The 15,263-nt window shown below is 37.4% G+C and overlaps 2 protein-coding genes across 3 annotated transcripts; both read left to right on the top strand.

Moving 5' to 3' along the window:
* The first annotated feature begins 302 nt into the window (after positions 1–302).
* Positions 303–3,809, top strand: LOC127423910 (ATP synthase subunit C lysine N-methyltransferase-like). Its single transcript, XM_051668590.1, has 6 exons — positions 303–384; positions 843–1,016; positions 1,252–1,356; positions 2,417–2,557; positions 2,716–2,766; positions 3,195–3,809. Exons 1-6 carry the CDS (start codon positions 310–312, stop codon positions 3,372–3,374), a joined length of 726 nt encoding a protein of 241 aa, XP_051524550.1. The 5' UTR covers positions 303–309; the 3' UTR covers positions 3,375–3,809.
* Positions 3,810–7,349: 3,540 nt separating this feature from the next.
* On the top strand, positions 7,350–15,026 carry LOC127423907 (serine/threonine-protein kinase PLK2-like). Of its 2 annotated transcripts, none has more exons than XM_051668583.1 (14): positions 7,350–7,558; positions 7,757–7,864; positions 7,974–8,090; positions 8,261–8,390; positions 8,486–8,669; positions 9,447–9,645; positions 9,739–9,886; positions 10,016–10,110; positions 10,234–10,360; positions 10,471–10,551; positions 10,683–10,848; positions 13,298–13,427; positions 13,781–13,891; positions 14,387–15,026. In XM_051668583.1, exons 1-14 carry the CDS (start codon positions 7,367–7,369, stop codon positions 14,576–14,578), a joined length of 1,980 nt encoding a protein of 659 aa, XP_051524543.1. In that variant the 5' UTR covers positions 7,350–7,366; the 3' UTR covers positions 14,579–15,026. The 2 variants fall into 2 exon arrangements, with proteins under 2 accessions (XP_051524543.1, XP_051524542.1); XM_051668582.1 differs by having other exon boundaries at positions 10,468–10,551.
* Positions 15,027–15,263: the final 237 nt, after the last annotated feature.

The following is a 15,263-nucleotide window of genomic DNA, read 5'->3' as shown; positions in this document are numbered from 1 at the left end:
ACATCTGGCAACACAAAAGATAATATAATATAATAAAGTGTAGAGATAAGTGATATGAACAGATGTATATATATATATATATATATATTATCTCCAAAACAGCTCCACGTGAGGCATTATTAGCATATAGATGTACGCATATTTATGAAACTTGCTACAGTGACCCTATTTTTAATATTCGTAAGCATACGTCATCATTTATTAATCAATATTCATAAGATCAACCACCAAGCGAGATGAGTACAATATAATTAATATTCATGAGCTACGCCTTCTCCGAAGTAGGATTGGTGCCCATCCCACTTTCGCATGCGCGTGTGTTGTTTACAGGAATGTCACGTTTCCCTCGTACAAACGCACATTAAATACATTTGCATGCAAAAGGTAAAGCCAAACTTTCATTACTCAATATGCTGTTGTTAAATAGTTATTCGTTTGTTTATACAGGGGTGGGTTATTTGTCCTAGAAAGTATAAGTTTTACTTTCGTGGTTTTGTATACAGGGCTTTAAAGTGAATAGAAACGTTGATATTCACGTTCAGGTGTTAAAACATAGCTATTTCTATATTTTAAGAATACATCGTTTCTGCATGATTGTGGTATGAGTAAATAATTTCTTCTGCTAAACCAAATATAAACTTAACATTAAAAACAATGGATCCGTGGCGCCCTCTTGCGGATTAATAACTCACTATAACTTTATAACCTGCGTGTTCTACTTTTGTCGTTATAAGGAGAGCATTTTTCCTACAGTATTTTTAAAATGTGACGTATCACCTACATGTCAGTATTTATATATTGTGTCATCATATGCACTGTGGTTGTTCGTTTGTTTTCTCTAGTGTTCCATCATGGAGGATTCAGTGGAGGTCATCCTTCAGGATAAAAGTTGCAAGTTCTCACATCACACTAAGCCAGGTGTCACAGCAGCCTCGGGAACTTTGCTTGTAGGGTGTTATGGGCTCTGGACATTATTTGCACTTCCTGGCTTTCGGAAAGTTCCCAGATGTCTCAAGGTACAATGGAAGAAGTCATATAGCAAACCATGCCATTGGCAGCTATGTATATGCTCAGTTATACATAATAAAGATCTGCCTTAGATTAGGTAATCAATTGCACAATATTCATATTTTGCAACCCTGAGTAATGTCTTTTTCGATGGCAACAATCTCCACTTTACCCTGTGCCTTGGACACAGAGAACTGAGAGGAAATAAGTCAATTAATCAATAACTGAATTGATATTGTGCAGGTGCCTTATTTGCCCTCATGTAGAACACAGACCCAGAATGCAATGAAACTCCTGCAAGGGAGATCAGGGCGTCTGGCAGATCTGGGCTCTGGTGATGGGCGACTGGTGAGTCCTTAATATATAAACATTGAAAACAAATGATAACTAACGAAAAATATTGCATAGTATTTTAAATATTGTGCTTGATATCAAACAATTAAAGGGAAAGCTCACCCAAAAATGACAATTCTGTCATCATTTACTCACCCTCATATTGTTCCAAACCTGTATGACTTACTTTCTTCTGTGTGATGTTAGGCCTTACATCATCCTTTGTGTTTCACAGAGGAAATAAAGTCATATTGATTTGGAACAGCATTAACAACAGAAATAACAATCATATTTGGTCAAACTTTCCCTTAACAAATATTAATGCATATATTTGTCTTCCATAACATAAATATCTAACACATATAATAATTGTGTATTTTACTTATACTATCTAACATTTTACATATTGAATAAATGTAAATCTCCAAGTGCTATGAGAGATTTACAGATGCCAATTTGTCGATCTAAGAACTTTCTGTTTCAGATGCTTTTGATGGCTTTCTGCAGATGACTACATTCTCACCACAAAACATGGTGAGATGCTTTGCAGCTGGGTAGGGGAGTGGCATCACAGGTTAAAAGATGGAAAAGAATGTATACCGAACTATAAAAGGAACAACATATTTGAAAGCAATTAAGCTATTTATAATTTTGCATGACTTTGCTGCTATATTTTTCTCCTTCTAATAACTGGGGACTTGGCTTTTTATGTTGACATGACTAATCTGTAGTAGCTTATTTTATGGTTTATAATTTCTCACCTTGATAATGGCAAGATTGGGCGGTCTTTCAATGGGCTGCCTCTTTTGTGTTCCAAAATAGATGCCATTACCACTCTATGAGGCTCAAATTTTAACAGAAAAAAATCTGGAGAGCACTTTCTGCACCTGTTATATTGATGATTGCAAGAATTATTGGTCTTGCAGTTAAAAATATTCCTCATGGTTTCTCTTATAAACCAGAACAGGAAAGCTCAAAATTGAAGCCACAGGCAGTCTGCTTTGTTCAAATATGTACCAATGTATATTGGTCCTGGTTCTTACAGTGTAGGTTTATCTTGGATGTGGTTTTGTAGGTATTTGCTGCCACTGTAGAGGGTTTCCAGTGCACTGGCTTTGAAATCAATTCCATCCTAACTGGATATGCCCGAATCAAAGCATGTTGGAAAGGAATACCTCCCAGCACTGCAAGCTTTGTAAACCAGGACTTTTGGAAGGTATAGGTATAGTTAATGATGGAATGTGAAATTTCTGAGCCACTAGTGGAATCTTTAAAAATGCTTTAAACATTTAAACATGCATTTTTTTTAAATCTCAGAATTTATTTTACATGTCCGGCTGTTGATGATTCATTTTTATCATTTTCCTTTCACAGACCGATTTGTCCAAATATAACAATGTGACTGTTTTCTTGGCACCTGGAGTGGTAAGTACACACAGATGTCCTCTCTCCATTTATACCGAGCTTATAAAAGGCATGACAAAAATGATAAAGTACTGCATACAAAAAATAAATACTCTGTTAAAAAATTAAGAACTATTGATTTTTTTTAATAAGTACAAAGAAACCAAATATTATTTCATCTTGAGATATATTTTACTTGATGTCATTAATTTTGTCTGGTCAGTGGGGTTTGATGGAGAACACTTCAGGTTAGGTTAACCTGGAAATATTTTGAGTCATTTTAATCAAGCCATGTTGTCTGAGACAGATGGGGATGGACAATAGATGAAAGATACTAAATGGGGCAACCTTATATGAAAAAACTACTACCAAATAAATTACTTGTCTGACTTTGCTGACCAAAATTGCTGTTCTTTCCTGCCCAAACCCGTGTGCTTTGTGGCCCACAGATGGAGGTGTTGGGTAAAAAACTGGAGAGGGAGTTACCTGATGAGGCTTGTGTGATTGCCTGTCGCTTCCCATTTCCCAACTGGACTCATACAGTCACTGAGGGCGAGGGACTGGACCAGACCTGGGCATATAACATGAGCACTGTACGGAAGCTTTCAACACAAGCTATCATTAGATGAAGTGTAAACCACCTTACATGGTGCAAAAAAGCTTTTTTGAGACTCCCATGACATGCACTAACATTGACTGCATTTATATGCTCAAAAATATTCTGAAATTAATCAGAATTTGGTCATATTGCAATTATGTACACGTCTTGTAAACATGTTAAACCATTTGCCATAACCAGATTAAGTCAATCATCTGTTGTCTAGAAATTTGAATAAGACAGCTGGCATATGCCTGTATTAATGAGAATTTTGCACCTGTATCCACAGTTTTCCTGACAGTATTCTTGATGGTTTTTAACCACTGGGCAGCACCATGATGATTCTGATTGTTGCTGGACTGTTTTCTGATTTCTGTCTCCTTAAAGAGATAGTTCACCTCAAAATTAAAATTCTCTCATTTACTCACCCTCATGCCATCCCAGATGTATATGACTTTATTTCTTCAACAGAACACATTTGAAGAAAAACTGAAAAATATCTCCACTCAGTAGGACCTTAAAATGCAAGTGGATGGGGATCAGACCTTTGAAGCTCCAAAAAGCACAGACAGTCAGCCTAAACGATATATGACTCCAGTGGTTCTTTTGAAGCGAAACGATCGCTTTTGGTGCAAAAAAAGATCAATATTTAAGTACTTTTTAACTATAAACCACCGCTTCTGGTCAGCAGCAGTATTCTCGTTCACGCTACAAGAGGGCTGAGTTAACACGGTCTCTTGTGTGACATATTCGCTTTGGCATATATGAATCTCACGTTCTTCTCTCAGTTGGGACATCAAGAATAAGCACACAAATGCACCACTGTGAGTAAATAAACAGATACAAATACAGATCTAAACCAAAACCAACTAAGCTTCTGAACAGCATTCCTCCTACTCAGCTGTAAACAGCGCTGCTCTTCAGGGTGTGTCGCACGTGCATCGGTTCTCGCGTGAACATGCCAACGTGATTGTCACGTGCATTCTCCTGACTGGAAGCAATGCCTATATATAAAAAAGTACTTAAATATTGATCTTTTTTGCACCAAAAGCAATCATGTCTCTTTAGAAGACATTAATTTAACCACTGGATTCATATGGATGACCTTTATGCTGAATGTCTGTGATTTTTAGAGCTTCAAAGGTCTGATCCCCATCCACTTGCATTTTAAGGACCTACTGAGCTAAGATATTTTTATATTTTTCTGCAAACGTGTTCAGCAAAAGAAAAAAAATTAATATACATCTGGGATGGCATGAGGGTGAGTAAATGATGAGAGAATTTTCATTTTTGGGTGAACTATTCCTTTAAGAACCAGTGTAAAAAATACCAAAACGAGTGATCCAGGCGGAAAAGCAACAACCATTTAAAGCTTAATTGTGTTACTTTTTCTATGTTAAATGCTTCCTCTTATCCCAGCTTATATGCAGAGTAAACTGTAAGGAAGCCAACTGAAGGTTAATTTTCTCAAAAACTGTGAATTCCTCTGTATGTTTTGAGTGACTCGGCCATACCGACACAATAACATTAACTCAACCAATGGCATGAGTTGGGGGTGGGACTATCTGTTTGATCGATCAACAGCACACAGGGGGCATATTCAGAAAGATGTTTGAAAACAAACATTTATTTTTGCAATTCCGTTCGGTGCTCTTACAAAAAATCTAGAGTTCTAGCAAACTTGCCACAAATTCACTGCAAACTTGCAGCAAATTCACCACTCATTGTTTTAACATGAATAAATGAATCAAAGTTACATTTATATAGTGTTTTTTCTGACACTACACTCAAAGTGCTTTACATAGTGAACAGGGGACTCTCCTCAACCACCACCAGTGTGCAGCATCAACCTGGATGATGCAACAGCAGCCGTAGTGTGCCAGTACACTCGCCACACACCAGCTATTGGTGGAGAGGAGAGAGTAGAGTTATAGAGCCAAATAATGGATGGGGATTATTAGGAGGCCATGATTGATAAGGACCAATGGGGGGAATTTGGCCAGGACACCAGGGTTACACCACTACTCTTTACAAGAAGTGCCCTGGGATTCTTAATGACCACAGAGAGTCAGGACCACTGTTTAAAGTCTCATCTGAAGGATGGTGCTTTTTTACAGTATAGTGTCCCCATCACTATACTGGGGCATTAGGACCTACACAGACCACAGGGTGAGCACCCCCTGCTGGCCTCCCTAATACCTCTTCCAGCAGCAACCTTAGTTTTCCCCATGACCTTCCATCCAGGTACTGGCCAGGCTCAACCCTGTTTAACTTCAGTGAGCAACCAGTCATGAGACACAGGGTGATATGGCTGCTACATGCAAATGAGCTTGCTATTCACCACAAATGTTCAGCCAAAGTTTGCAGCTCTTCACTGGTAGTCGTGAACCTGCAGCAAACCTTTGGCTACAACAAAGAGTTTGCCGCAAAGCTAATTTGCATGTGAAAAGTTATGAGTGGCAAATTCTAATTTTTTTGTAAGGGTGGTGCTAGTGGCGTAGAAATAACACGCTCATTGGAGAAAAAACAGTTGCTGGCTGTCAGAAAAACTAAAACGTGAAAACATTGGATAAACAGGCTTCCATTATGAATTGTGGAACACTTCCACATACAGGAAAAAGGTGGACCTTATTCAGAATATCTACTGTAATGGAATATTTGTTTATTTATACAATTTATAAATGTGTGCATGTCCAAACAAAAGTAATTCTGGGTGATATGAGACAGGCAGTTGTGAATAAACAACAATAAAAAAAATTCTTAAGTCAATAAACACATTTTTGAAGTGAGGAGGTTACAAACATGAAAATAAATTAATATACATATGGGTGAAAGCATTAATCAAATCACACTAATCAAAGCACAGTTTCATGTTCTGTATTTTGCAATTCATTGCATTTATGTGTGTTATTGTTAATTCTGAAAATGATGTGCATGTAAACATGGTCATTGCTTTAATATGTTCTGTCATTGTGCAATGACTGTTTCCTGTTTTAGCACTGCCTGAAATGTAAAGTCACTAGTCACTTTTATACAACATATACAAGGTACAGTATACAGTATGCAAAGCATAAAAGTTGCTGACTTTTGTATTGAACACAAAGTGAACTCTCAATTTCTACATGACTACAGGCCACCTGTGTGACTTGCATATCAAACTAATCTGTGAAATAAAGAGTAATCTTTTTGTCTACGATCTTAAGATGTCTACTGTCTGTATGCCCATGTGTGTCCCAGCATGCATGGGACATGTCATTTTACTTGTCCTTTTATTTAGAGCCATATCTCACTCATAGTGACACGTTATTTTTCTACAAATAGCTAGGGTAGCTCATGCATGCATTTTATTCAACATGTAAAAGTTAATGATTGTACATAAAACAATTAAATTAAATTATATTAAAAATAAAAGCTGGAGCAACATAGACTGAGCTTGACCTTCCTGAAATTGTACAGGAAGTCCCAGACACATCAACCATGCATGAGGTTAATACAGTATTTATCCCAAGCGTAGATGTTGTTTGTCATTTTAACCACATGGTGATGCTCTGACAGTATGAATCAGACTATTTCCTCATTACTTTTTGCTATGTATGAATACGAATTCCAAATGTCCTAATGTCTTCATAATAGTTAGTTTATTCACAGTCAATGTTTCAATGTTCATATCTGACCAGTGCTTGCTTTTTATTGACAGGAAAAAAAGATCTGTAGCTATTAAAAAGCTTGTGATATTTGGGTGTGCACATTGAAGCTGGGATAAACCTTTTTAAAATGCATTGGATTTTATGCTCTAATCGTTGTGTATTTAGATGTCCTTTTTGTGTCTCGGAATGTGTAATCATGAATACAGTGAGTAGGTTCATACAGGACGGTGCTGTAGAGCAGACTACACGCGCCTTATAGGGTCTTCCCGTCTCGTGACGCAGTTAGTCTGGAGGGGAGGCGCGCTGTCGCTGCGGTATAAAAGACATGAGACACGCCGGTACAACAGCACTGTGACAGAACACAGTTATTAGAATCATGGAGACACTGAGGAATACCTCTTACCCATCAATAATGACCCATAACGAAAAGATTTGTGAGTTAAATAAAATAAGTGAGCAAGAATGGAAAAAGACAGAGGAAAACAGTCGGACGGGCACAGAGTATTCAAGAATAATTACTGACCCCAGTACTGGAAAATGTTATTGCCGGGGGAAAGTTCTAGGAAAGGTAACGTGTTCAATATTAATGTAAATTTTAATTTAAACATTATACTTATTATATTTAGAATCCATACTATAACATAAATATTTAATATCCTAATATTTAAATATGAATGAATTGGTATTTGTGCATGTGGTTATACTTTTTTGAAAACCTGTTTTTATCTTGGTTGAACTTATATTATGCTGTCTATATGCCATATAGGGAGGCTTCGCAAAGTGCTATGAGATGACCGACCTGTCTTCAAGTAAAGTTTATGCAGCCAAAATCATCCCGCACACGCGCGTGTCCAAACCGCACCAGAGAGATAAGGTAAAACAGACGCACGACAGTCTGTACAGTATTTGCGTAAATAAAGATTGCGCAAGTGACTGATCGCGACTCCTCACTGATGTTCAATACTCTATTTTTTTTTTTCCAGATAAACAGAGAGATCGATCTGCACAGAGCTCTCAGCCATAAACACATAGTTCATTTCTACCACCACTTTGAAGACAAAGACAACATCTATATTCTGTTGGAGTACTGCAGTAGAAGAGTGAGTACTATGTTACCACCCGGGCTGGTGTAAATGCCAAACTTTTTCATTCCCTATGTGTTTTCCAGTGAGGAACTGAATGTAATGCATTACTTTGGTTATATGTCATGCAAATGATTGTGTTTGGCTTCTAACTTTTGTAGTAATGCTCTGTTTTCATCTTTGTTTAGTCACTAGCCCATATACTAAAGGCACGAAAAGTCCTAACAGAACCTGAGGTGAGGTATTACCTGAAACAGACTGTGTCTGCTTTAAAATACCTCCACGACCTAGAGATCCTGCATCGAGACCTGAAACTAGGTATGCATGCAAACACTCTCTGCGGTTGCATGATGTAAATTAACATTCCATCAGTTCACGTGTAGTTAAATATCTTTTTCTTTTTCTTTTTAAAGGCAACCTGTTTGTGAGTGACTCAATGGAGCTGAAAGTGGGAGATTTTGGGCTGGCTGCCAAACTAGAACCAGTCAGCAACAGACGCAAAACGATCTGTGGTACACCCAACTACCTGTCCCCGGAAGTGCTGAACAAACAAGGCCATGGCTGGGAGTCTGACGTGTGGGCTCTGGGCTGTGTCATGTAAGTCCATCGCTCTCATGAGTAGGGGGTTTGCTCAGGAGATATTTGGAATCTCCTCAGTATGAATAGGCAGTGATTGCAGCTTCTGTATAAATGTATGCATCCTTCAAATTTTTGTTGTGTTTGGGTATTATATTTTTATTACAAATGTGCTTTAGATTTAGTCTTTGAATAGCAGCACATGGAAATCACTGGTGTTCAGTTTGTCTCAAATGATGACCTGGTGTCCAAATGTCCACATTGAAAATCTGGGATTCACATTCGAATTTAAACCTGCCAATCAAACATTTTAGGATTTTGAAAAATGTTAAACAAAGAAACATTGTGACGTAAAATGAATTAGAAATATGTATGATTCTGCACTATTTCAAGGTCACTAATCAAATAAGCAAATATGCCATTGTCTATGTTAGAGCGTTCTTGTACAAAAGGTCACGTTTTCTTGCTTCCATTGAAGCATGCAAGATGCTCTTTGGAACATTCTTTAAACTTGCTGGGATAACATGGATCATACGTTTTTGGCTATGCTGTCATTAAAGCAACAGGGGGTCATACTAAGAAATTATAAAATTCATAATTTTTATGCTGATATATAAATATAATAATCATATATAAAAATATGTCATTTGTAATAATTTTTTTTGTATTAAATTTGAAAAATGCAGAGGCATTTTGACTAGTAGTTTAAACTATAGTGGACTTTTGGATCCCATTTAAGGAGTTTAAGAGTCAAACCCTTAGTTAACGGCCATGTTTTACCTTCATCTCCCTGTTCAGGTACACAATGCTACTGGGTAAACCTCCATTTGAGACCACAAACTTAAAGGAGACATACTGTTGTATCCGAGAGGCTCGTTATACCCTTCCCCCCACGCTCGCTCTCCCCGCCAAACAGCTCATCTCCAGCATGCTTGCACAAAACCCTGTGGACCGCCCACACCTGGACGACATCATGCGACATGAATTTTTTACCCAGGTCAGTTTATTTGTTTGCAGCCCAGATTTCAGTACATCCGCCAAGCTGTTTGACTTCTTGTCAATATCTGATGTTGTGATGATTTTGCCACAGGGATTCATGCCAGAAACGCTCCCTGTCAGCTGCTGCCACTCGGCCCCCGACTTCCACATTTCCAGTCCAGCCAAAAGTTTCTTCAAAAAGGCAGCCGCAGCTCTCTTTGGTGGCAAAAAGGACAAAGCCAAGTACTATGAAAATATAAGTAAGTGATTGCCTAGCTGCTTAGCTTAGAGTGCTTAGTTACTACAATGTAGTAACTATGTAATAACCATGTTATTATAATACATTCTCATGGCTTGCCCATACATTACTGTTTTCTTCTGAATGACAGATCGGTTAGCCAAAGAGGAGGAAGACATATTCAAGCTTAGTCAAGACTTAAGAAAAACTGCCATAAGTCGTCAGATTACTACACACTTACCTGAGGTGGGCAGTGTTCCCTTTTTAGCAGACTATAATAAGGAATTCATCACCGACTCAGAGATATTAATGAAGGTTACGTGCTAGATCATTTATGACACATCTACGCCACCATTTTTTCCTCTTTAGGATGGAGGAACTCCGTCAGCACCTACAAGAAAGCCGGTTACCCAGGCAACTGCCAGAAGACCGCAGACAAGAGATTCCATTCACTTGATTGTTAGAGGCAGCTTGGGCAGCTGCAGCAGCAGTGAATGTAAGTGTGCATTTCACCTGTTAGTTGATGCATGGATTTTTTCCACTGTCTGACTCCCCAGCTCATTAGTAAGACAAGCTGATGCATTGTATCCCACTGTCTCTCAGTAGGTCTTGAGGACAGCACCACTGGAACAGTGGCAGAGGCTGTTATTAGTGTTCTGAGAGGTTGCCTTGACCACATGCCTAAAGGTGAGTAAGCCCCATTTACACGCTTCACACTTCACAGTCAGTATTTTCTATACTGAATCCATCCTATAGAGGAAAGAAAATATGTAATCTTTGCATCTACAAGTGTTTTTTTTGTTTGTTTGTTTTTTCAGCTGACAGTCTGCCTAGCTCTATAGGAAATGGTTGTAATAGCTTAAAGTGGGTTACTAAGTGGGTGGACTATTCCAACAAATATGGCTTTGGCTATCAGCTGTCTGACAACACAGTGGGCGTCCTTTTCAACACCGGAACGCATATGAGTCTCTTCTCTGATAAGAAGTAGGTGCTTCAAGTTGACTGCTTGCCAACTCAGTTCCTCTCTTTTAATATTCAATCCAGTTCACATGTCCATGTGTAATGCCATTTTGATTCATTTTCGATACAGCCAAATGTTACAGAATACAAATGTATTATTATACTATCATTTCGAGTTTTTAGAGTTTCAGCTCGATTTTCTTCAGTGAATACATTTTAAGTTATTGAAACAGTGCAATGATATTATCATTAAGTTGTTACTTTGGAACCACTCTAATTTTACTTAAAAATGTAAACAATAGTTTACCGTAAAAGTAATTCACTGTTAACTAAAGGGTAAATCATACATTTAACTTAATTTTTTTTTTTTTTTTTTACAATATCTTGCCATAAAATTACATATGCTGTCTTGTTAAAGAGATAGTTCACCCCAAAAGAAAATTCTCTCATTATTTACTCACCCTCATGATATCCCAGGTGTGTGACTCTCTTTCTTCAACAGAACACATTTGAAGAAAAATAGAAAAATATCTTAGCTCAGTAGGTCCTTAAAATGCAAGTGAATGGAGATTTCTCTTTTGAAACTCCAAAAATCACAGACAGTCAGCATAACTGTCATCAATTCGACTCCAGCGGCTAAATTAATGTCTTCTAAAGCGATACGATCACTTTTTTTTTTTTTTTTTTTTTTTACAGTCCCTTTAAATAAAGTAACATTTTCATCATAACTACCAGTGGCTTTATATGGGCTTTTTTTTTAACCATTTATAATATAAACTATATCATCCTTTTGTCAAAAACTTTAGTTGAATCAATTCTTTCCTTAATAAGAATTATTTTACCTCTTACCCTAAGAATTAAATCAACATCATACTCATCAACTCATATTTTATGTCATAATATGTATAACTAGCACTATAATAGAATATAAAGAACCATCAGATGTTACAAATAAAAACCAAAGAATTGATTACAAGGGCAATTTTTGCCCCAGAATTTTGAATTTAGGGGACATTTTTGTTTGTTTTGGTGCCATTTTTGTCCCGAGCCCTCCTTAATTTCTAACCCTGGTAACTTCCAGTTTACGAATTACTGTAATAGTTTTTTACTGGAGGATTTAAAAATAAATAAATAAATAATGGCAGATGCTATTTGCACCCTGGTGCAAATAATGGTAAATGCTATTTACACCCCAGTGTAAATAGTGGAAGATATTATTTGCACACCAACCCTGGTGCAAATAATGGTAGATACTAATTGCACCCTATTTGCACCAACATTTAAATACTAACATACAGTATATGGGCATCACTACAATTGAGTTAATTAAGAGTCCCACAGACACACTACATTGACCCCTACCCCTAAACCTAACCCTAACCTTACCTTAGAAAAAATAACCTTGGTTTTACTACAGCAACTATAGTTTCACCATGGTATTTTGTTGTAAATTTACAGTAACCACAAAATTAACCATGGTTACTATATTATCACCATATTACTGTAGTAACACCATGGTTAATTGTATTAAAACGATGGTTTCTGCCAAAAAACATGGTTAGGACAGTGATGCAATCTACACACAAGTGATGCCGAGCAGCGGGAGTAAGAGGAAGGGAACGAGTGTGATTGATAGACCCCGCCTCCGGATCAAACCATTCTCTTCACTCCCCGACATTCACCGTGATCAAATCACTGTGATGAAATCAAAATTCATATTCATTATTATCTATTATTTTAAGTAGTATTAAAAGGAAATATTAAGAGTGGAAACAGGAAATAGGATGGGAAAAAGAGTGGGACAAAAGGCGGAATCGAACCGGGATCACTAGGACAACACTACACATTCACAATGTCTTTGCACCCCATGCCACTGCAGCAACATCTTTTTTCTAGTTTGTTGTTTTTTATTGTGGTTCCACCAGACTATTGGGGTGCAAATAGCTGCACTGTGTGGCAGTTGCTATTTGCTATTTATTGGGTGCAAATAGTCAGTCCGATAAATAATTATGATTTTTTTTTTATAGTGTACTAATTATGAAAGAAGCAATAAAAGTAGACAACAACCAGCAAAATATGTACAGTATATCTGAAATCAATTTTAAAGTGGATTTCAGACATCGAATGTCAGACAAAAGACCAACCCAACACCATATTGTGAAAAGATCCCTTCTCAGTTTACAGAAATGCTTAAGAATCAAGGCAAAATAAATTCATATATATCAAGTAAAAGTAGCATATAGCAGAGATTAGTGCTGTCAACAACAGCAAAAATTCTAGATGGTCTTCAGAAGGACAAAAGTAGGGAAGAAACTTTGCATATTCTGGAACTGTCAACTGAATGAAAAATGGCATTACACATAAAATTATGGAAACAATTAACAAGCCCCTCCTGTTGTTATAGAATCAAACAGTGAATATTGTGTTTGCGAAGACAAGTTAATAATAAATCTGGGATGGCTCTGTTTTGTAGGACTGTTCATCAGTATGCTGCACTGGGCCAGAGGTCTGTTTTCACTGTTGTCGATGCTCCTGAGTGTGCCGTAGCCCAGGTCACCATCCTTAAGTACTTTGCCCACTACATGGAGGAGAATTTGATGGATGTGAGTCTTCTTCAAATTTAACCTTTTTTTTTTGTGTCTGCATTCAGCTCTGAACTTTAAGTTTTAAGACCTTTTTGACTACACTGTAAAAAACAGTAACCTTCGATTGTTACCTTGAGAGGCCATTTCTACCAGATCTAACCTTTAAAATTAATTTTGTTGTTGTAACCTAATTTATTCAGGTTGATTCAGTGATTTTAAATAATACTTTTGACTTGAATAAAACCAGTTAATTTAAATGTTACCACATGAAGCACATTTTTTAGTTTAACACTTTTTTCAGTGTAGAATCCAGCTTATACAAGAAGCTGTTGTGTTGTTAAAATATATTGTTATCCTAACTTTTCATGCAGGGAGGAGATATGATAAATGAGCCAGATCCCCAGAAGACCAGAATATACCTTCTGCAGTGGCTGAAATCAGACAGAGCTCTATTGATGCTTTTCAACGACGGCACATTCCAGGTAAAATTACAAAACAGCTCTTAAAAAACCATTGGTGCTGTTACCATCGAAGATCCAGCATAGCTGTTACTGGACTGTTACAAATCACAGCTCAAGAGTCACAATTTGCTGTTTGTGGCTGTGTATGAGAAACATGGTGACAGTGAAAGCATTTTACATTACAATGTTCAAATTACATCTGCAGAGGATGTCATTAAGTTTCATAATGAAAAGTTTACGATAAAGCAAATCAGTGTTAGATAACCCTTTCTCCTGCAAACTTCTGCAGAACTTCAGCACACGTGTAAAAAGCTATTGTCTTGTGTTCTGTACACCCATCTGAACCTCTGGGTAGTTGTCAGTCAGGTCTGTCTTTGTTGAAGTAGCACAGATAAAAAGCTGTGTACACTACAGCACTGTATGAAGAAGAAGGTCACAAACTTTACTGTAATAACATCCTGCATCCTGTGAGAGTGTTTCAAGAATAACAAAGCCTTTTTGTTCATCTCCCAACAGGTGAATTTCTACCATGACCACACCAAGCTCATCCTGTGCACACAGCAGGAGGAATACCTGCTGACGTATATCAACGAGGAGCGAACGTCAGCCACCTTCAAACTGAGCACGCTGCTCAGGGCGGGCTGCACCACAGACCTGCGCAGCCGTCTGGAGTACGCCCTTAACATGCTGCTGCAACGATGCAACTGAGCCTGACAGACGAAGAGGACAGTTGGCCACTGGCTCAACAAGAACATGAATTGACAATTTGATTCATTAAAAGGCCACAGAGGAACAGTTATTGAACTGGATGTCCTGAAGTACAGAAAGGTTTTGGATAACTGAGGCAGACTCACTGGATATACAGTTCAAGTGCTGAAGATTAAATATTGGAGGAATGAAGTGTTACGTATCCGAAAGGAGATTTTAAATCTGGGCTGGGACCAGGGATCCATTGAGAAAAATCAAACTGCTTGTGTATGTGTGGGGGTAAATGCTGATGGATCACACATGCATGTAATACAAATTAATGCAAAAATTATTGTTTGTTTCTTGAGATCGCTTTCTCCTTCTGTTCTAACCAAATATTGATTGTGTACATAATTCCTTATTTATTTATTTATTATTTAATAAAATAAAACAAACATTTTTAATAACATTTGTCCAATGATTTTTTTTCTTATAGAATGTTGGGTTTATTTTCTTCTGAAAAACACATTTTGGATACTGTACTAGCTTTAATATATTAACCACATTCAGATATTAAAGACTAAAAAAAAGAGTTCTTAAGGGGGTGTGGTAAAATTTAGTGACAGATGTAAAGAACCAATCCTTGACTAGAGACTCTATTCCCTCCACTACTTCACAACTCTTCTATGCAAAGGCAACATGCTGC

This window comes from Myxocyprinus asiaticus, chromosome 33 (assembly GCF_019703515.2).
Source record: "Myxocyprinus asiaticus isolate MX2 ecotype Aquarium Trade chromosome 33, UBuf_Myxa_2, whole genome shotgun sequence".
NCBI lineage: Eukaryota > Metazoa > Chordata > Actinopteri > Cypriniformes > Catostomidae > Myxocyprinus > Myxocyprinus asiaticus.
Note: the sequence above shows the minus strand (reverse complement) of the source record. Positions and strands in the feature narration are given on the sequence as shown.

Excerpts from the sequence above, each read along its gene's own strand:
- LOC127423907 (XM_051668582.1), top strand. The coding sequence starts at position 7,367 with ATGGAGACACTGAGGAATACCTCTTACCCATCAATAATGACCCATAAC. Across the intron at positions 9,646-9,738 it reads GACATGAATTTTTTACCCAG|GGATTCATGCCAGAAACGCT; the intron begins GTCAGTTTATTT and ends ATTTTGCCACAG. Across the intron at positions 10,849-13,297 it reads AGTCTCTTCTCTGATAAGAA|GACTGTTCATCAGTATGCTG; the intron begins GTAGGTGCTTCA and ends TCTGTTTTGTAG.
- LOC127423910 (XM_051668590.1), top strand. The coding sequence starts at position 310 with ATGCGCGTGTGTTGTTTACAGGAATGTCACGTTTCCCTCGTACAAACG. Across the intron at positions 385-842 it reads AATACATTTGCATGCAAAAG|TGTTCCATCATGGAGGATTC; the intron begins GTAAAGCCAAAC and ends TGTTTTCTCTAG. Across the intron at positions 1,357-2,416 it reads GCTCTGGTGATGGGCGACTG|GTATTTGCTGCCACTGTAGA; the intron begins GTGAGTCCTTAA and ends GTGGTTTTGTAG.